Source organism: Salvia splendens, chromosome 1 (genome assembly GCF_004379255.2).
Source record: "Salvia splendens isolate huo1 chromosome 1, SspV2, whole genome shotgun sequence".
Classification (NCBI taxonomy): Eukaryota; Viridiplantae; Streptophyta; class Magnoliopsida; order Lamiales; family Lamiaceae; genus Salvia; species Salvia splendens.
In genome coordinates this window covers 15,211,331-15,234,244 of record NC_056032.1, presented here as the reverse complement: position 1 = coordinate 15,234,244, position 22,914 = coordinate 15,211,331, and the positions used below count along the sequence as shown (strand labels likewise).

The window sequence follows — 22,914 nt, the reverse complement described above, 5'->3', positions numbered from 1 at the left end:
GTTCGCAAATTTTACCTTGAGATATTTTCGAGTGAGAATTTTACCATGAAAATCTGAGAGAAATTTTACCTTGAGATATCACAAATTTTCTTCTTTATAGAGTTGCAATGTAATACCCGCCCCTTTATTACCCTCTTTCATTATGTTTAATGTCGAACTAGAGATTTATCGCTCTCTTGTTTCGCTGAATTAAATGGAACTCGTTGCCCCTTTGTTGGTACTTAATGTTGTTAGTTCGCAAAACTAGAGTTAAAGTAATAATCGAACGAACTAAAACAATCTAATGTATGTTATGAAATAAAATGAACGTTGTACAAGGATATGAAGTTGTTCTCCCCGAATGAAAGTGTTCACGTACTTCTCGAATAATACGTTAACTTGCATGATCGTCTTACATGAATGGAAGAAAAAATAGGGGATATTACTATTACAAATACTCTTGAATGGGCCAAGGAGTTTAAGAAATTAAAAATCCTTATTGCTTGCACTTTGGGCCTTTGTTACTCAAGCCCAAATCACGGCCCGTGTCCGATCAGCCCGTCGGGCCTAGGGCAGCGAGCCCATGCCTCGAACAGCAATGTGGCGGCCAAGTTGCTTTTCCCTCCTGCAAAATAAAAACAAGTTTTAATGGCTAAGGAACAAAGGAAATTAATGAAGCTCTTATTAGAGGAAATGGGATAACCCCTCTTTAGCTATGGAAGACCAAAGGCTCACCAAAGAAGCAAGTCAAATCCTTCAAGTCTTCACCTCATAGGGCAGCACCTGCATTCTTGTTTGTACCAGCCGCAATCAAATAATGGAGATTATTAGCTAAGTACGAGGTAGCCATATGGGAACATAATGAAGTTAATAGTCAAGTACCCAGTACTACAAATAACACCAAATCTCTTAAGTAAAAAGGCTGCACGGAGGATCAAATAAGGGATATGCTGTGTGTGAAAACAAATGAGGTTCAACCCCATTTAATTCTCCCAAAGTACACCAAGACTTGCTGACAAACTCATAGTTTAGGATGGTTTTGTGGGTAATTAGATGGTGATTTTGATGATTAAGGTGTTTAACATAGGTTTTTCACCACACATACACTAATTAATGAGTTAATGAGTTTTTCATCGACCAGAACACTCGGTCGGGTGTTTCGAAGAAAAAGTTGAGGTCCAGAGAGAAAACCCGACCGGGTGTTTTCCAATTTCCAAATCACCCGGTCGGGTGTTTTGTCTTGCGGGATCCAGAGAGAACACCCGGTCGGGTGTTTTCCACTTGCAAATCACTCGGCCGGGCGATGCGTTTTTAATTGCTTCTATTTTTACCCCGGGTATAAAAGGGACCGAGGGTTTTCGACTCCCACACATCAGACACCCGTCCAGGAGCAGCTTTTGACGTCTAGAGAGCGGATTTGAGAGCCAAGGAGTCCCAATCCTCAACAAGGTTGAAGACGAAGACTAATTGCCGTTCAATCCACCCTTGGGAGTATCTTTATTAGTTTTCCTATGTTCAGTTCACTTTCTATGGATTAATCTTGTGAATCTGCGTTGAATATGAGTAGTTAAATCTCTTGTAGAGTTTTGGTGAAGACTACAATGAACACTTGTGATTAATTCAATAGCTTTTGATTACTTATGCTCTTGAGATTATTTTGTTTCATTCTTATGCCCTTTTTCAATTCAATTGCTTAGCTACCAATTGGATATGTTGACCTAGATTTGTGTAATCGAGAGATACCGGTTTAGGATTGATAAAAGAATGAATAACGTCTAGATAATTTGCATTCGAGAGAAGGAATTCTAGAGCGAGGGCTTGGATATTTTGTTTAAAGGAGTTAATTGTGAAGTATTAGAAGGAGACTTCAATATTAATAGTTAATCAACGGGTTGAGTGCACTCGAGAGGGGGCTTAGCCTAGACTAGCGATTTTCCTAATAATCCTAGAGACGTCAACGGGTAATAAAAGTTGTTGAGTTGTTTACATTGTGGGTATTGTAGTCGGATCCAAAGCTCTACCCCGTTCTCTTATTGAAAACTTGATCTTTTGTCTCTTGCTTTACTTTGTTTATGTTTAATAGTTACATATCAAAACCAAACATTTGTTTTGTCTAGATAGTAGTTAACATCGGTCCGTGGTACTTGAGTTTATACAATTTGTCTCTGTGGGATACGATACTCTTGCTTGCTTTGTGCTACACTAGCCCCGTACACTTGCGGGAATTTCTTGTGTTAAAATAAGTCGAGTCAAGTTTTTGGCGCCGTTGCCGAGGATAATTTGTGTTAATTTAGCTCAATATCGCGGTAAAGATAGAGATTACTAGTTTAGACTTTATTGCTTTAATTTTTATTTTATTTTTGAGCTCTCACATTGGGTTTTCTTGTTTCAGGTTGTATGCACACACGCTCTAGAGGTCTACCTTTAGAGCCTATAGATCTTGAGATCGAAGCATCCAACAGAAGGAGAAACGCTTTGAGAAGGCTAAATCAAAGGATCCGAGTCTCTTCTCCGGTCCAGAGACGATCACCTTCACCGGTTCAAGAATCACCATCACCTACTCCGTCACCAGTTCACTCCCCTATTCAGTTTGAGCCACATTCTCCTATCCTGATGGAGAACGGAGACGGGAATAATGTTCCACCACCTCATCCAACGAATGCTCAACTTCAACAACAACTCCAAGACTTGCTGAGGCGGTTAGATCAAAGGCAAAATGTGATGCCTATCCAAAACATGTATGCCTATCATGGGGTGACAAATCCAGCTATTGACAACAATGTTCATGCCAACACATTTGAACTCAGGAGAGGATTAATTCAGATGGCTGAGAACAATGCTTTTAGAGGCAGACCCACAGAGGATCCTAACAAGCATCTCACTAAATTCATCCAGATCTGCAACACGACGAAGATAAATGGAGACACAGATGAACAGATCAGATTAAGGGTGTTTCCTTTTTCTCTGGAGGATGATGCCAAGGATTGGCTGGACAGTATGGAGCCCAACTCCATTCGCACGTGGGAGGCCATGGTGGAAAAGTTCTTAAAAAAATACTACCCACCGAGTGAGGCATTGAAGAGGCAGTCAGAAATCATTTCGTTTGAGATGACTCCCCAAGAGAGTATCCGAGGAGCTTGGGAAAGATTCAAGGGACTGATGAAGAGGTGCCCCAATCATGGGCTGAATCCGACGCATCAAGTCCTAGCATTCTATAGGGGGTGTTTGCCTGAAGCAAAGCGTGAACTGAACCTGAGCGCGGGGGGATCATTGCTAAAGAAGGGAGAAGCAGAGGCCATGGAGGTGATTGAGAGAGTGACCTCTAATGATGAAGGCTGGAACAACGAGAGGAGCAGAGTACACATGGTAGCCTCTGCCGCAGAGAGCAGCCATATGGACAACATGTATAAATAGATGGAGCTCCTCCACAAGAAGATAGATCTCATGGGGATGGGACCGGCTGTGCAGGAGCAGCAAGAAGGTGTAGAAGATGTTAACTATATACACCAAGGGGGCAATAGATACTATAACAACTCCCGCCCCAATCAAGGGGGTGGAGGTTACAATCATTTTGGGCACAAGGCGCATCCTAACCTATCGTATGGGAACCCCAACAATGCCCTTCAACCACCACCGGGGTTCACAGTTTCTCAAGGGATGATCACTGAGCCGCAGAAGAAAAGTTCAGAGGACATACTGAATGCATTCATGATACAGTCACACAAGAACATGGAGCATACCAATCAAAGGCTAGAGAAGGTTGAGAGTAATATGCACAGCATGGCGGGACATATGAAGAGCCTAGAGACGCAGATGAGTCAGATTGCCCAAGCCGTGGGACAAATACATCAATCGGGGCAATTCCCAAGTACTATAGTTCCAAATTCGAAAGACTGCAAGGCAATCTACTTAAGGAGTGGGACAAGCTATGAGAGTCATCCTATGCCCGAGGTGGAAGCTAATGAAGTGCCCGAAGAGAAAGAAGAAGAGGAGTTTGAGGTGGAATCACCTCTTATGCAATCCAAGGTTCAACCCGAGGCAATTGTTTCTCCCAAACCAAGATAGGTCAAAATTCCTTTTCCTCAAGTGGTGCTAAAGAAGAAGTTGGATGAGAAGTTTGTCAAGTTCCTTGAGATCTTCAACAGAGTGCACCTCAACATACCTCTTATTGAGGCCCTCCAACAAATGCCCGGCTACCTCAAGTTTTTGAAAGAGATCATGTCCAAGAAGAAGAGGTTGGTTAATTATGAAACCGTGAATTTGACCGAGAATTATAGTGCAATCATCCAACAAAAGATGCCGGCAAAGATGAAAGATCCGGGGAGTTTCAACATTTCTTGTGTGATCGGGAATGATAGGCAAACTAAGGCCTTGTGTGACTTGGGGGCAAGCATAAATCTCATGCCTTTAAGCTTCTTTCGGAAGTTGAAGTTTGGTGTCTTGAAGCCAACTACCATTACCCTCCAAATGGCGGACAAGTCCGTCAAATTCTCGAATGGACTCCTTGAGAATGTATTGGTAAGGGTGAATGATTTCATCTTCCCCGTGGACTTTGTTGTTTTGGACATGAAGGAGGATCCAAATGTCCCCCTCATCCTTGGAAGACCAATCCTAGTGACCGGGAAAGCTCTAATTGACGTCACTAAGGGAGAACTCACCCTTAGGCATGGAAACAAGACGGTCATTCTCTCTATATTGGACAAGATGAAACGCCAAGAAGTGGAAGAGGCCAAGAGAGTGGAAGAAGCCAAGAGAGTGGAAGAGGTGCCCTTGAAAGTTGAAGATTGCAACATGATACAAGTGGCACATGTGAAGGGTAAGGATGATGATGTGGAGAAACCTCTGGAGGAGAGATGTAAAGGAAGTGTTATTGGGGGAGATGTGAAGGCCACTTCGTGGAAGAAGCGGCTACACAAGCTCTATTTGGCCGCTAAAGCAAAGACGGGTCCCGATGACATTATCCGAGTGAGGTTGGACCATTGAGTGAAAGCTTGAAGACCGTCAGGAAAATGACGTTAAAAAGTTGCGCTATAGGGGAGGCAACCCCTAGTAGGTAAAATTTATCGCTTTTGTGTGTTTGGGTGTGTTTTTGTTTTGTTCTTGTTTTTTGGTGTGTTTTTGTGTGTTTTCCTTGTGTTTGTTTTGTTAAGGATGCTCAAATGTGTTTGAGATGGGTGTTTTGTTGCGTGAGTTGAGTGGAACAGGAAAATAGGCTTGGACGGGTGAAAAACGGAATGAACGGAAAAAAATAGGTTATAGTCCAGAGAAGAAACCCGACCGGGTGTTTTCCATGTCACAGAAAACCCGGTCGGGTGTTATGAAGAAGTCGTTCTGAGTCCAGAGAGAAAACCCGACCTGTTGTTTTTCAATTTCAGAAAAACCCGGTCGGGTGTTTTGAAGAAACAGTCGGGGTCCAGAAAGAAAACCCGACCGGGTGTTTACAATTTCCAAATCACCCGGTCGGGTGTTTGTGTCGCTACATATATTGCGCAAAGAACACCCGGCTGCAAAACACCCGGCGCCTCTTCTCGCAAACCCTAGCCTCCAAATCCGAATTCCCGGTGATTTCCTCTCAATTCCTCCCTTCCAATCCCACTTCTACACTCTACTCTCTCTTTTACACAATTTTAACCGATTAATCGGTGAATTTTGGTAAGAACAAGGCAAGAGGCTAATTGTCGATTTCCACTTCAATTAAACCCCAAAGGTATGAATTTTTCCCTCTGATCTTCTTTACCCATGGATTATTGTTGACTATTGAGTGATTTATGGAAGATTATGATGAATTTGATGCATAGTTGTGGGGTTTTGAGGATTAGTGTCGATTTGTTGGAGAATTGCTAGGATTTGGTGAGAATTTATGAATTCCTTGCATAATGTAAAGTTGAATGTGTTGATAGTTGCCTTTGTTGGACATTGTTGCTTTTGTTTCATGTTGATGAAGAGTTGGGATTGTAGAAGGATAAATCTTTGGAATGATGGTGTAGTTGTTGGTGATATTGGTTTGAATTGTTGATACTTGTGATTGATTGGACTTTGGGAGAGAATTTGGCTATGGCATGAGGATTAATGATGAATTTGTGGTATTATGGAGTGAATTGTTTGATCTTTACATGTTAGAACAAGTGTAGGATGAATTTGTGCATCTTTTGAGCTTCAATTGTGATTTTGTGCTTAACTTCTTTTGTTATATGCTTTGATTGGTGGTATATAAACACATGATGGGGGTGATGCATACACTTAGTTGTACTCCATATGCTAACTTGTAAATATTGATTGAATTGGTAAGTTTTTGGTTACATCATAAGCTAATACTTTGCCCTTGTAGGTACAGTGATGGTCCTTACAGCAACGGGATGTTCGGTCACTCTAAGAACTGCAGAGGAGCGGGCCACTTGGAAGGCTCTGGCCAAACAAGATTATAGGGTTGCGAGGCAGCCTTGTCGGGTCCTTTTACACAACCTAGGCGTACTTCAATGTTTTGATGAGTTGTGCAATGTGGGGGAACTGCATAGGACGTTCACGATGGAGATCGTTTCCCACCACCGCTTAACTCTGGAGTTCTTAACCACGTTGGTGGTAGTGATGCGGGGGAGAACTATTGCGGCCATCAAGTTCCGACTAAGGAACACGGAATATGAGCTACCAATGGGGGAGCTAAAGGAAATCTATGGGATCACAACTGACGAATTTGACATGCCGAGGGAGTTCAAGAATGGGAGATTCTGGAACGACATTACTTTGGAGACTGAGGGGTTCAAGGCCGCCCGGGCTAAGAGCTCTATGATCCGGAACCCAGTTCTCCGTTTGATCCAGAAGGCTTGCAACAACCATCCCTTCGCACGGACTGAAACAGGGAGTGTCCAAAAAGACGAATTGTTCCTGCTATGGTGCCTAGTACACGGACTGGCGATGAACATGGTCCACTACATTGTGAAGAACATGGAGGGGGCATCAAAGAGGAGTTCGGGTATGATATGTTGCGGTGCTGTGGTGGGCGCCATTGCACGCCACTTGGGCGTGAACACAAGGGGATTTGAGCAAGATCTAGGGTCCACGGCTATTGATATTGAAGTACTCCGGAGATCACATGATCTTGGAGTAGAGTATGAGGTCCGAGCCTTTTTCTTGCAAAGGTTGAAGGATCACTTCCCTCTTCCAGACCCCGTCAACACGTACATCAACGGGCCCGTGGATAAGAGAAACTGGAAGATGAATTCCCCAATCCACCAAGCCATCACAGCCCGATACCCGAATAGGAGATTCGACGATGTTGATCAGGACGAGTACGAAGAATTTGATCGTGCGGAGTTTCCTGAGGCTCCCGAGGTCCCCGAGAACTTGATAATGGGGCATGCGGATGAAGATGAGGATGGGGTTCCCGAGGAGCCTAACGTAGAGATGCCGCTGCGTGGTGACGATGGAGCCTGGACAAGCACTCATAGGATACGAAGCCGACGAGAGCGAGAAGATGAGGACTACGGCTCGATAAATGAGAGGTTAACACGGATGGAGCTTCGGCAGGAGGAATATTGTGGCCCATAATGATGCACGGCTGACCCAATATGAGACCCGGAATAAAGCGCGGTGGAACCAGTTTGAGACCAACTGGACCCAATTCACTGAGTTCAACAATGCACAATGGGCCAACATCAATGCCCAATTCGATGAATTCCGTGGCCAGTGGCAACATCCGCTTCCTCCTCCGCAGTGAAGGTCCATGGGAGATCCACTCTCTTTCAAACTTATCCTAGCTTTGCTTGGAATAAGTTTGGGGAGATGTCGAGTGGATTCCCTCTTTCCTCTTTTATCTCTCTCTCTCATACTCTTTATTTGATGATACCCCGGCCTGTACCCCTATTCTTTTGGCTATATTTGATGATGATATGTGGGCATGTTACCTTAACTTTGCCATGTTTCCTTGTTCCACTTGTTTTTGTGTTTGTGTTTGTGTTTTCTTTTTAGGTTTGTTTTTCTTGTTCCTTTTGTGTTGAATAATATCCCTTGGGTAAGAAGATAGTAGGAAAAAAAAGTTGAAGTTTGAACGAGTGTGAGACATGTTGGAGGAGTTGCCAATGATGATTTTGCCAAAAAATTTCAAAATTTTGAAAACCTTGTTGATATGGCCAAGTAAAATGTAATTTTTATTTCAAATTGCCTAAAGTGAATTGCATGGTGCCTTGTCTTTTGCCAAAAAAAACCTTGTGAGAATTGAGCCTATTTTGTTCTTAATTGTGTGCTTGATCTCAAGCATGTCATATGTTTCTAGAACTTGCTCGCGATCTCCTTGAGTCTACATAGTGGTTATAGAGATAAGGGAGGATGTTAGGCCATCCTTGTTAGCTAAAATTTACCCTTACCCATTATCATGTTAATAATCCTTGCTAGCCCACTTTGAGCCGATAAACCTTTTTCTTTGACAAACCAAGGGGTTGGGTTTCTTATGTGTTGCTTGTGAAAAATTAAAGGAAAATGAAAGTTTGGAAGTAGTGTTAGCAAATGAAAAAAAAACAAGGGTGTTGAGGTAGGAAAGAAAAAGAAAAAAAAAGGATTGCATAAAAAAAAGAAAAATGAAAGTGAAAAATAGTGTATAATTAGCTTGTGGTGAAAAGGGTGTCTTGACTGTTGGAAAATGGGTGAAGAACAAAAGTGGAATGTTGATAGATGAGAAGAGTCTAGGCAAATCCTAGAACTAGCTAAGATTGGAAAGGAAAGTTGGTGAAGTTGAACAAGTTATATTTTGGGGATTAAAGTCACTTTAGCCAAAGCTTACCTCACCTAACCAAAGAACCTACATTACAACCTATAGAAAAGACCTTTCGGATCTTAGATCTTTAATCACACCATAGTAGAGGAGAGTGTAGATTTCGAGCAATTCTATGGTAAACTATGCATGCTTTGATGATTTGAGAGTTATGTCATGAGCTTATACACTTTGAGAGTGAGTGAAATTTCTAAAATGCACATTGCATTTTCTCTTTGTGAGGGCAAATTGGCAAGGTTGAGTACATGATAGTAACTTGAAGCTATATTTCATAATACTTTACAGCAATGTGGCGGCCAAGTTGCTTTTCCCTCCTACAAAATAAAAACAAGTTTTAATGGCTAAGGAACAAGGGAAATTAATGAAGCTCTTATTAGAGGAAATGGGACAACCCCTCTTTAGCTATGGAAGACCAAAGGCTCACCAAAGAAGCAAGTCAAATCCTGCAAGTCTTCACCTCATAGGGCAGCACCTGCATTCTTGATTGTACCAGCCGCAATCAAATAATGGAGATTATTAACTAAGTACGAGGTAGCCATATGGGAACATAATGAAGTTAATAGTCAATTACCCAGTACTACAAATAACACCAAATCTCTTAAGTAAAAAGGCTGCAAGGAAGATCAAATAAGGGATATGCTGTGTGTGAAAACAAATGAGGTTCAACCCCATTTAATTCTCCCCAAGTACACCAAGACTTGCTGACAAACTCATAGTTTAGGATGGTTTTGTGGGTAATTAGATGGTGATTTTTATGATTAAGGTGTTTAACATAGGTTTTTCACCACACATACACTAATTAATGAGTTAATGAGTATTGTCGTAGTTTTGTGATGAAAACAGGTTGAAACGGACTGAAAAACAGATTGAACGAGCCGAGACATATTTTGAGAAGTCCAGTAGGTTCACCCGGTCGGGTCTTTTTCATCGACCAGAACAACCGGTCGGGTGTTTTGAAGAAACAGTTGAGGTCCAGAGAGAAAACCCGACCGGGTGTTTTCCAATTTCCAAATCACCCGGTCGGGTGTTTTGTCTTGCGGGATCCAGAGAGAACACCCGGTCGGGTGTTTTCCACTTGCAAATCACTCGGCCGGGCGATGCGTTTTTAATTGCTTCTATTTTCGCCCCGGGTATAAAAGGGACCGAGGGTTTTCGACTCCCACGCATCAGACACCCGTCCAGGAGCAGCTTTTGACGTCTAGAGAGCGGATTTGAGAGCCAAGGAGTCCCAATCCTCAACAAGGTTGAAGACGAAGACTAATTGCCGTTCAATCCACCCTTGGGAGTATCTTTATTAGTTTTCCTATGTTCAGTTCACTTTCTATGGATTTATCTTGTGAATCTGCGTTGAATATGAATAGCTAAATCTCTTGCAGAGTTTTGGTGAAGACTACAATGAACACTTGTGATTAATTCAATAGCTTTTGATTACTTATGCTCTTGAGATTATTTTGTTTCATTGTTATGCCCTTTTTCAATTCAATTGCTTAGCTACCAATTGGATATGTTGTCCTAGATTTGTGTAATCGAGAGATACCGGTTTAGGATTGATAAAAGAATGAATAACGTCTAGATAATTTGCATTCGAGAGAAGGAATTCTAGAGCGAGGGCTTGGATCTTTTGTTTAAAGGAGTTAGTTGTGAAGTATTAGAAGGAGACTTCAATATTAATAAGTAATCAACGGGTTGAGTGCACTCGAGAGGGGGCTTAGCCTAGACTAGCGATTTTCCTAATAATCCTAGAGACGTCAACGGGTAACAAAAGTTGTTGAGTTGTTTACATTGTGGGTATTGTAGTCGGATCCAAAGCTCTACCTCGTTCTCTTATTGAAAACTTGCTCTTTTGTCTCTTGCTTTACTTTGTTTATGTTTAATAGTTACATATCAAAACCAAACATTTGTTTTGTCTAGATAGTAGTTAACATCGGTCCGTGGTACTTGAGTTTATACAATTTGTCTCTGTGGGATACGTACACTTACGGGAATTTCTTGTGTTAAAATAAGTTGAGTCACTTGCCTATAATAACCACTTCATACTCATCAAATTGAGAAAATCGGATTTCTAGGCTATTTGGCCTTTAAAATTACGTAAATGTACTCATTTTGTTATCAATTCCATTTATGGGAAAAACGCCGATAAAGTTGGCGTGTTTATAAGTAAAAACGCCAATAATATTGGCGTGTCTATACGCAAACACGCCAACACAGTTGGCGTTTTACAATGGCACCGTATGTTGCTCGTATTTTTAACCAAAATACTTAAATTTAAACACGCTAACTTCGTTGGCGTGTTTAATAGTAAAGACACCAATCTTGATGGCGTGTTTAAGTTATAAAACGCCAAGGTCATTGGCGTGTTTAACATAAAAAACGCCAACCTGGTCGGCGTTTTCCGGTTGAACCATATTTCGCAGATCTCCCCCAAAATCGCAGACCCTAGTCACATTCCCCTCCCCAAAACGCGAAAAACCTTCCCAAAGCTGAAAAACGCGAAAACGCTTGCCTTGGTCGGGTCAACCCGGTGGTGGATTGAAGCGTGTAGATTTCTATTTTGGCTCATTTCTTCCAAATATTAGTACTCGCAATCGGTTAGTATATCTAATTTTTAACTCATTCTTCCAAACATTAGTCTACCAATATTTGATGGATTATTATGATAGTATATATTGTAGTGTAATTTATATAATTATTTGATGGATTGTTATAGTATTATAAATTGTATTGTAATTAATAGAAATATTTTGACCAATTGTTATGGTATTATATGTTGTAGTATATCTAATTTTTTACCCATATTTGATAGGTTGTTATGATAGTATATATTGTAGTGTACTGTAAAGAAATATTTTTGACCAATATTTGTGTTTGACATTAATGCAGATAGTATGACGTGGTGTGTCCATTTATATTGGGGTGGAAATATAATTCCCGGAACAGTTATTTCATATGATCCTCCTTTTGCAAAAGGATTGATTATGTTGGATGAAAGTATTTCCTACGAAAAGCTTGTGGAAACAATTTGTGAAAGAATGGGGATAAACATATTTGAAAACAAACTTCAAATAGTATGGAAACGTCATATATTCTATGGATCTTCAATCACGTATATAGGTATTTTACTAGAAGAAGTATACATGCCACTAATGTTTAGTGAGAGTATGACTACAGGAGGTCAAATTGAATTGTATGTTGAGTATTCGTCAATTACTCAACAACATAGTCATCATCTCATGAGTAATGATGTTGGTACGTCTACGAGAGGCCGAGAACCATATTTCGCTGCAACACAAGATTTTGATGTTGGTACGTCTACGAGAGGCCAAGAACCATGCTTCGATACAACACAAGATTTTGATATTGGAGGCGTGCATTTAGGGGACAGTGACAACTGTGATGTGGTTGAGGACATAATTGGTCCTGATAAAGCCGACTTTCTTGATCCACAATCAACTTATGATTCTGAAGATGTCGATCCGGATAATACAGATTCAGATGGTGCTTCGTCGGATGAGGACTAATTTGTTGCTCCAAGAACATCCATTCTGGTTGGAGAAACATCAATTGGAGGAAGAGCAGTACGAGAAAGAGTAGTTCCACAGTTCCCACAGCCTGGTATGAACTATTTTCGCACCTTACCAGGTCCATATGATAGTTTTGATCCAAAAAACTTTGAGTCTGATGATCTCAATGTGCATTATTGGAGTGAAAAAGATCCGAGCAATGTCGGTTTGCATACTAAATTTAAAACCAAATTGGAATTGAAGTCAGCTGTGACTTTTTGGCATTTGGAAAAAATCCGACAATATACAGTTGTTGAAAGTAAAGGAAAGAGATGGCATGCAGTTTGTAAGTGGCCACAAGGAAATCCGAAAGATAAGTCCTTACCGCCATGTTTGTGGGAGTGCCGAGCAACATTGAGGAAGCATGATGAACACTGGCAAATTAGAGTGTTTAGCACTGCTCATACTTGCATGGGGGATCGTAATTATAATGGGCACGCTAATCTTTCGTCGGGTATGATAGCGTTGAGTGTTCGACATCAGATAGAAAACGATCCTTGCTACAAGGTAAAAGCAATTGTGGCGGATATTGAAAATAGATTTCATGTGAAAGTTAGTTACAAGAAAGCATGGTATGCTCGGAGGACAGCTATTGAGCTTGTGTATGGTTCGTGGGAGTGGAATTTCAAAGTTTTACCAGGTTATTTGAATGAGTTGCAAAGACAAAATCCTGGCACAATTGTCGAATGGTTACATGATGAAAGATTAAGCAACGGTATGAACAAGGTTTTCAAGTACATATTTTGGGCTTTTGGTCCAGCTGTGGAGGTTTTTCAACTATGCAAACCAGTTTTAACCGTTGATGGAGCTCATCTACGTGGACGATATCGAGGTAAAATTCTTATTGCCGTTGGATTTGATACTAATAAGAAATGTTTGCCTATTGCATATGCCATTGTTGATGAGGAAACCATACAAAGTTGGAATTGGTTTATGGAACGTATTAGACTTCACGTAGCCAAGCATGAAATATGTGTAATATCTGATAGGCATGTGGGAATCATAGATGCAACGAATTCTCCCATATGGAAAAAAGAACCCAATGTGGGGCATCACAGATTTTGCTAGGTAAATGTTAGAAAAAATGTTTTGCAGAATCACAAAGGCATCATGGTAAAAAGACTTGTTTGGAAAATTGGTATTGCTACAAAGAAACGCAAGTTTAAGATCAGACGTCGTTTACTTCGAACCATCAACAACGAGGCTGTGCAGTACCTTGATGCCGTGGAGTTAGAAAAATGGAGTTTGGCGTATGACAAACACAAAAGATGGGGTGAGATGACCACTAATATGGTGGAATCTTACAACAATGTGTTGAGAGGCGCAAGACAACTCCCAATTAAAGCTTGCATTGATCTGATATTTTGGAGGACAATAGAATGGTTTAATGAGCGGTCAATTGCATCAACACAGTGTGCCACACCACTTACCTCGTGGGCCCATGAAAAGGTGTGCAAAAATGATGTAAAAGGTCAATTACATAATGTGAGAGTCCCAAACACAATTGCAGGGCTTTACGTGGTTCGAACAAAGCGTCGAATTGGTGGAAAGGGCGGTAATAAGTGGAAGGTAAAGTACTTGGAGTCGAACTGCAAATGTCAAAAGTGGCAGATGTGGAGACTTTCATGTTCACATGCAGCGGCAGTTGCGCGGTTTAGAAACGAGCCCATGCTGTCGCTTGTTGATAACGTATACCGCACAAGTGTTTGGGTACACCAATATTCTACGGTGTTCAATCCAATCAGACACCAAGATTATTGGGTTGTGCCTGAATGGACTTTGCAATGTTCACGAGCCCAGTTAATGCCTAAAAGTCGAGGTCGATATCGTACTACTAGGATTCCTAATCAGATGGATGTCCGTGAAGCTGACCAGCCACGCGCCCGACGCCGATGTAAACATTGCCGTCAACCAGGGCACGACAGACGCAACTGCCCGAATGCTTCTTCAAGGATGGATACTCAGTTGGTAGATGATGCCGCTGACGATTTTATGCCTCCACCTCCATCAAGATCTGCAGTTCGAGGTCGTCATTCTATCAGCCACACTGATGATGCCGATCATGATTTTATGTCTCCACCTCCACCAAGATCTGCAGTTCGAGGTCGGCATTCTGTCAGTCACACTGGTGGTACAGGCGACGATATTGGGCTCAGTGATATCCCACATTCTCCACCTAGGTCTTCTGTGCGAGACGATTTTTTCGGGGTTGATTTAGAGAATTTCGTTGTGCAAGATACTCCTCCGTCTAGACTCTCCACCGCCAGAATCGGGAAGGGTATCCGTAGCTTCTTTACCCGGAGAAGGCGAGACAATTGAATGTGTAACAACTATTTAGTTGAATTGAACATTGTTCTGTTTATAATCGTAGCTATTTATTGAATTGAACATTGTAACGTTTTACTTAAAATTTTGGCGAGGCAAAATTTTCCCAAGCCAAATTTTCCCCAAGTTAAAAACGCTAATTGGAGTGGCGTCTTTTAAAACACGCCGACTACAGTGGCGTGTTTATTCAGAAACGTTACCTCGGCGTAGGAAAAAAGTTCAAAAAATTCTAACTGTAAAACGCCATCGCCGTTGGCGTTTTCCCCGAAAAACGCCAATATTGTTGGCGTCTTATGAAAAAACGCCACTGTCGTCAGCGTTTTTATGCAGAATGTCCGCTACAACTTAGGAAAATTTGGCCAAATTTTCCCCAAGTTAAAAACGCCAATTGGAGTGGCGTTTTATACAAAATCTTAGTGATATAAAAAGGCCAACTGGGAATGGCGTGTTTGTTCCTATCGTCGACCAATAAGTAATATAAAGAGTTCAAAATATCAATATGAATACGTGTAAAAAGAGGATTTATCAAATTACTAATATAAAGAGTTCAAATCAATGAAAAACCACCAATATCAATAGAATGTATCAAATTAGTTTAATCATCTCGCCGTTTCCGCATAAACAAACCCCGTATCCCCTTCCCAATTCTGGATGTAGATCTAAGGATCCTTGAGGGAGGAGTATCTTGAATAACAGCGTTCTCTAGATCCACCCCAAAAAAGTCATCTTGCACAGACGACCGCCGGTGGAGAAGTGGGGACATCACTGAGGCCAATATCTTCTCCGGTACCACCGGTGTGGCTGACAGAATGACGGCCTCGAACTGCAGATCTAGGTGGAGGTGGTTCCACAAAATCGTCATCGGAGCGGTGTACGGGCTGAGATGCCGACTCTCCGCAGGCGGTTTTCTTCTTGGTTCGTCGTTTTGCCTTTTGCCTTACGGGTACGTCTACGTCCATTGCAGAGCGCTGCGAAGGACGGTAGTCCATCCGCTCAGCCTCCCCGGATATCCGCAGTACTTCTTCAATCATCCTCGAAATGGTTCCCAAAGCCGGATGTTCTGTCGTATCTTGGCCACTTAGAAAGTGGCGCACGTTGTGAAGTGTCTCCACCTACAATTATCAAAGTTAAATACATATCATAATATGAATTTAAATAATTAACTAGGGTTTGGCTAAGTATGAATAATTTACCGCGAATCTATGAGAAGATGTCGTTTAGTGGAAGCCCTGTTCAGCATGCACGCCAGGTTTGGTTAAATACACCACAGTTATCTGCCGAAACCAATCCATATATTCTTCGGTTGCAACAGGCTCATCACTGTACTCCAGATCAGTCCACACCAAAAAGTGCCTATTGTCCCACTCCTGTATATAATTGGCGTGCCAATCAACCCAATTTCGACCAGTTTTTCCACGGCGATCCTGTTTCGCAAAATCAGTACCGTGGAAGTTGCGGGATATACGGTTGGACAATCCCAAATTGGCGCAACACTCGGTGTGGCAGGTGTGGCTCAGCCAGATTCCAGCAAATAAGCGTTGTTATCGACATCCATACAGGACGACCGGCATCACAACTTTCCGGCAACTCCCGTTGGAGATAAGGCATCCAAATAAACTACATGTAACACAAATTTATTCAAATTAATTTCAATAAAAAACAACAAACAAAAAACAATTTATAAGTATATGAAGTACCTGGTTGGCATGCATCATGGAGAACTGATCTCGGAAATTTTCAATACAATGTCCGGGTGCTTTTACATATGACGCCGGACCATTCCATCTACAAAATGTAAATTATGAGCGAATAACACGAAGATTGATGAACATAAAGCTTAAAAAATGAATTAGTGAACAACTTACGCGCTTGCACATGGTAGATAGTCTGTATGCACGGGATCTAGCATCCTCGGTCTAATATTTGGGATTCTCTCCCAAGCCCACAGCTGTATTAGAGTTAAGGCTCCCCCGACATCCGTCCTCTTAGCAACGGCAGCTTCACACAAATTGTGGTACAAGCAAGCAAGCGTCGCACCACCCCAGCTATAGGTAGAACACCGTTCTATATCCATGAAAAATTGCAGGTAGAAGAACGGAATTTTATTTCCGGTGGCATTCGGGATCATCAGACCACCAAGTAATAGCAGACAATAGATACGAGCCCGCTGAGCATATATGTTGTGTTCGTGCTCATCATTCAGCTCAATCCTCAATTGACGCGATAAGCTTGTCTGCTTAAAAGCCATTTCCTTCAACTCGGATGCGTCCGGTATGAATCCTAGAAAATCCAAACACCTGTCCTGCCAATATCCCGGTTGTGTCGGGGGGATGTAACCCGTCACAGCCTCTCAATCAACTTTCAGGCCCCATAAAACCTCCACGTCTTCCAATGTTACAGTCGCTTCACCGACTGGGAAGTGAAACGTGTGAGTCTCTGGCCTCTAACGTTCAATCAAAGCGGTGATAAGATGGTGGTCAATTTCCTTTGGCTGACCACACCTCAATAAACCGCCGAACCCCATCTGGTCCACTAGTGCCAAATCACGGTGATGTATGGGAACATTCCAAATTATTCCTTCATATCGTCGGCAGCGTACGTATTCGGATGGAACTCCTGCCCATATGTTATTAGAGACGTGTTGTCTCTGAAGATACAGTACAGAAGAATCCGCAGGACCACACGCAAGCCGACGAGCAGAAGTCGAAGATGATGCCATAATTTACCTACACAGCATTCATAATCCAAATTTAACATTTACCAAACATAAATCATTTCAATAATTACATACAATTTAATCCAATTTTGTGAAATGGAATCACCGTGTAGGTAAATGTAATTATTGAAATGATTTATGTTTGGTAAATGTTAAATTTGGATTATGAATGCTGTGTAGGTAAATTATGGCATCATCTTCGACTTCTGCTCGTCGGCTTGCGTGTGGTCCTGCGGATCCTCCTGTACTGTATCTTCAGAGACAACACGTCTCTAATAACATATGGGCAGGAGTTCCATCCGAATACGTACGCTGCCGACGATATGAAGGAATAATTTGGAATGTTCCCATACATCACCGTGATTTGGCACTAGTGGACCAGATGGGGTTCGGCGGTTTATTGAGGTGTGGTCAGCCAAAGGAAATTGACCTTCATCTTATCACCGCTTTGATTGAACGTTAGAGGCCAGAGACTCACACGTTTCACTTCCCAGTCGGTGAAGCGACTGTAACATTGGAAGACGTGGAGGTTTTATGGGGCCTGAAAGTTGATGGAGAGGCTGTGACGGGTTACATCCCCCCGACACAACCGGGATATTGGCAGGACAGGTGTTTGGATTTTCTAGGATTCATACCGGACGCATCCGAGTTGAAGGAAATGGCTTTTAAGCAGACAAGCTTATCGCGTCAATTGAGGATTGAGCTGAATGATGAGCACAAACACAACATATATGATCAGCGGGCTCGTATCTATTGTCTGCTATTACTTGGTGGTCTGATGATCCCGAATGCCACCGGAAATAAAATTCCGTTCTTCTACCTGCAATTTTTCATGGATATAGAACGGTGTTCTACCTATAGCTGGGGTGGTGCGACGCTTGCTTGCTTGTACCACAATTTGTGTGAAGCTGCCGTTGCTAAGAGGACGGATGTCGGGGGAGCCTTAACTCTATTACAGCTGTGGGCTTGGGAGAGAATCCCAAATATTAGACCGAGGATGCTAGATCCCGTGCATACAGACTATCTACCATGTCCAATCGCGTAAGTTGTTCACTAATTCATTTTTTAAGCTTTATGTTCATCAATCTTCGTGTTATTCGCTCATAATTTACATTTTGTAGATGGAATGGTCCGGCGTCATATGTAAAAGCACCCGGACATTGTATTGAAAATTTCCGAGATCAGTTCTCCATGATGCATGCCAACCAGGTACTTCATATACTTATAAATTGCTTTTTGTTTGTTGTTTTTTATTGAAATTAATTTGAATAAATTTGTGTTACATGTAGTTTATTTGGATGCCTTATCTCCAACGGGAGTTGCCGGAAAGTTGTGATGTCGGTCGTCCTGTATGGATGTCGATAACAACGCTTATTTGCTGGAATCTGGCTGAGCCACACCTGCCACACCGAGTGTTGCGCCAATTTGGGATTGTCCAACCGTATATCCCGCAACTCCCCCGGTTCCACGGTACTGATTTTGCGAAACAGGATCGCCGTGGAAAAACTGGTCGAAATTGGGTTGATTGGCACGCCAATTATATACAGGAGTGGGACAACAGACACTTTTTGGTGTGGACTGATCTGGAGTATAGTGATGAGCCTGTTGCAACCGAAGATTATATGGATTGGTTTCGGCAGATAACTGTGGTGTATTTAACCAAACCTGGCGTGCATGCTGAGCAGGGCTTCCACGAAACGGCATCTTCTCATAGATTCGCGGTAAATTATTCATACTTAACCAAACCCTAGTTAATTATTTAAATTCATATTATGATATGTATTTAATTTTGATAATTGTAGGTGGAGACACTTCACAACGTGCGCCACTTTCTAAGTGGCCAAGATACGACAGAACATCCGGCTTTGGGAACCATTTCGAGGATGATTGAAGAAGGACTGCGGATATCCGGGGAGGCTGAGCGGATGGACTATCGTCCTTCGCAGCGCTCTGCAATGGACGTGGACGTACCCGTAAGGCAAAAGGCAAAACGACGAACCAAGAAGAAAACCGCCTGCGGAGAGTCGACATCTCAGCCCGTACACCGCTCCGATGACGATTTTGTGGAACCACCTCCTCCTAGATCTGCAGTTCGAGGCCGTCATTCTGTCAGCCACACCGGTGGTACCGGAGAAGATATTGGCCTCAGTGATGTCCCCACTTCTCCACCGTGGTCGTCTGTGCAAAATGACTTTTTTGGGGTGGATCTAGAGAACGCTGTTGTTCAAGATACTCCTCCCTCAAGGATCCCTAGATCTACATCCAGAATTAGGAAGGGGATACGGGGTTTGTTTATGCGGAAACGGCGAGATGATTAAACTAATTTGATACATTCTATTGATATTGGTGGTTTTTCATTGATTTGAACTCTTTATATTAGTAATTTGATAAATCCTCTTTTTACACGTATTCATATTGATATTTTGAACTCTTTATATTACTTATTGGTCGACGATAAGAACAAACACGCCATTCCCAGTTGGCCTTTTTATATCACTAAGATTTTGTATAAAACGCCACTCCAATTGGCGTTAACTTGGGGAAAATTTGGCCAAATTTTCCTACGTTGTAGCGGACATTCTGCATAAAAACGCCGACAACAGTGGCGTTTTTTCATAAGCCGCCAACAATATTGGCGTTTTTCGGGGAAAACGCCAACGGCGATGGCGTTTTACAGTTAGAATTTTTTGAACTTTTTTCCTACGCCGAGGTAACGTTTCTGAATAAACACGCCACTGTAGTCGGCGTGTTTTAAAAGACGCCACTCCAATTGGCGTTTTTAACTTGGGGAAAATTTGGCTTGGGAAAATTTTGCCTCGCCAAAATTTTAAGTAAAACGTTACAATGTTCAATTCAATAAATAGCTACGATTATAAACAGAACAATGTTCAATTCAACTAAATAGTTGTTACACATTCAATTGTCTCGCCTTCTCCGGGTAAAGAAGCTACGGATACCCTTCCCGATTCTGGCGGTGGAGAGTCTAGACGGAGGAGTATCTTGCACAACGACATTCTCTAAATCAACCCCGAAAAAATCGTCTCGCACAGAAGACCTAGTTGGAGAATGTGGGATATCATTAAGCCCAATGTCGTCGCCTGTACCACCAGTGTGGCTGACAGAATGCCGACCTCGAACTGCAGATCTTGGTGGAGGTGGAGGCATAAAATCATGATCGGCATCATCAGTGTGGCTGATAGAATGACGACCTCGAACTGCAGATCTTGATGGAGGTGGAGGCATAAAATCGTCAGCGGCATCATCTACCAACTGAGTATCCATACTTGAAGAAGCATTCGGGCAGTTGCGTCTGTCGTGCCCTGGTTGACGGCAATGTTTACATCGGCGTCGGGCGCGTGGCTGGTCAGCTTCACGGACATCCATCTGATTAGGAATCCTAGTAGTACGATATCGACCTCGACTTTTAGGCATTAACTGGGCTCGTGAACATTGCAAAGTCCATTCAGGCACAACCCAATAATCTTGGTGTCTGATTGGATTGAACACCGTAGAATATTGGTGTACCCAAACACTTGTGCGGTATACGTTATCAACAAGCGACAGCATGGGCTCGTTTCTAAATCGCGCAACTGCCGCTGCATGTGAACATGAAAGTCTCCACATCTGCCACTTTTGACATTTGCAGTTCGACTCCAAGTACTTTACCTTCCACTTATTACCGCCCTTTCCACCAATTCGACGCTTTGTTCGAACCACGTAAAGCCCTGCAATTGTGTTTGGGACTCTCACATTATGTAATTGACCTTTTACATCATTTTTGCACACCTTTTCATGGGCCCACGGGGTAAGTGGTGTGGCACACTGTGTTGATGCAATTGACCGCTCATTAAACCATTCTATTGTCCTCCAAAATATCAGATCAATGCAAGCTTTAATTGGGAGTTGTCTTGCGCCTCTCAACACATTGTTGTAAGATTCCACCATATTAGTGGTCATCTCACCCCATCTTTTGTGTTTGTCATACGCCAAACTCCATTTTTCTAACTCCACGGCATCAAGGTACTGCACAGCCTCGTTGTTGATGGTTCGAAGTAAACGACGTCTGATCTTAAACTTGCGTTTCTTTGTAGCAATACCAATTTTCCAAACAAGTCTTTTTACCATGATGCCTTTGTGATTCTGCAAAACATTTTTTCTAACATTTACCTAGCAAAATCTGTGATGCCCCACATTGGGTTCTTCTTTCCATATGGGAGAATTCATTGCATCTATGATTCCCACATGCCTATCAGATATTACACATATTTCATGCTTGGCTACGTGAAGTCTAATACGTTCCATAAACCAATTCCAACTTTGTATGGTTTTCTCATCAACAATGGCATATACAATAGGCAAACATTTCTTATTAGTATCAAATCCAACGGCAATAAGAATTTTACCTCGATATCGTCCACGTAGATGAGTTCCATCAACGGTTAAAACTGGTTTGCATAGTTGAAAAACCTCCACAGCTGGACCAAAAGCCCAAAATACGTACATGAAAACCTTGTTCATACCGTTGCTTAATCTTTCATCATGTAACCATTCGACAATTGTGTCAGGATTTTGTCTTTGCAACTCATTCAAATAACCTGGTAAAACTTTGAAATTCCACTCCCACGAACCATACACAAGCTCAATAGCTGTCCTCCGAGCATACCATGCTTTCTTGTAACTAACTTTCACATGAAATCTATTTTCAATATCCGCCACAATTGCTTTTACCTTGTAGCAAGGATCGTTTTCTATCTGATGTCGAACACTCAACGCTATCATACCCGACGAAAGATTAGCGTGTCCATTATAATTACGATCCCCCATGCAAGTATGAGCAGTGCTAAACACTCTAATTTGCCAGTGTTCATCATGCTTCCTCAATGTTGCTCGGCACTCCCACAAACATGGCGGTAAGGACTTATCTTTCGGATTTCCTTGTGGCCACTTACAAACTGCATGCCATCTCTTTCCTTTACTTTCAACAATTGTATATTGTCGGATTTTTTCCAAATGCCAAAAAGTCACAGCTGACTTCAATTCCAATTTGGTTTTAAATTTAGTATGCAAACCGACATTGCTCGGATCTTTTTCACTCCAATAATGCACATTGAGATCATCAGACTCAAAGTTTTTTGGATCAAAACTATCATATGGACCTGGTAAGGTGCGAAAATAGTTCATACCAGGCTGTGGGAACTGTGGAACTACTCTTTCTCGTACTGCTCTTCCTCCAATTGATGTTTCTCCAACCACTGTTTCTCCAACCGGAATGGATGTTCTTGGAGCAACAAATTGGTCCTCATCCGACGAAGCACCATCTGAATCTGTATTATCCGGATCGACATCTTCAGAATCATAAGGTGATTATGGATCAAGAAAGTCGGCTTTATCATGACCAATTATGTCCTCAACCACATCACAGTTGTCACTGTCCCCTAAATGCACGCCTCCAATATCAAAATCTTGTGTTGTATCGAAGCATGGTTCTTAGCCTCTCGTAGACGTACCAACATCAAAATCTTGTGTTGCAGCGAAATATGGTTCTCGGCCTCTCGTAGACGTACCAACAT

General features: G+C 42.1%; 1 protein-coding gene across 1 annotated transcript; it reads left to right on the top strand.

Moving 5' to 3' along the window:
* Window positions 1-3,393: 3,393 nt before the first annotated feature.
* Window positions 3,394-4,962, top strand: LOC121803740. The gene is made up of 2 exons (XM_042203374.1): window positions 3,394-4,005; window positions 4,078-4,962. Exons 1-2 carry the CDS (start codon window positions 3,394-3,396, stop codon window positions 4,960-4,962), a joined length of 1,497 nt encoding a protein of 498 aa, XP_042059308.1.
* The last annotated feature ends 17,952 nt before the right edge of the window (window positions 4,963-22,914 follow it).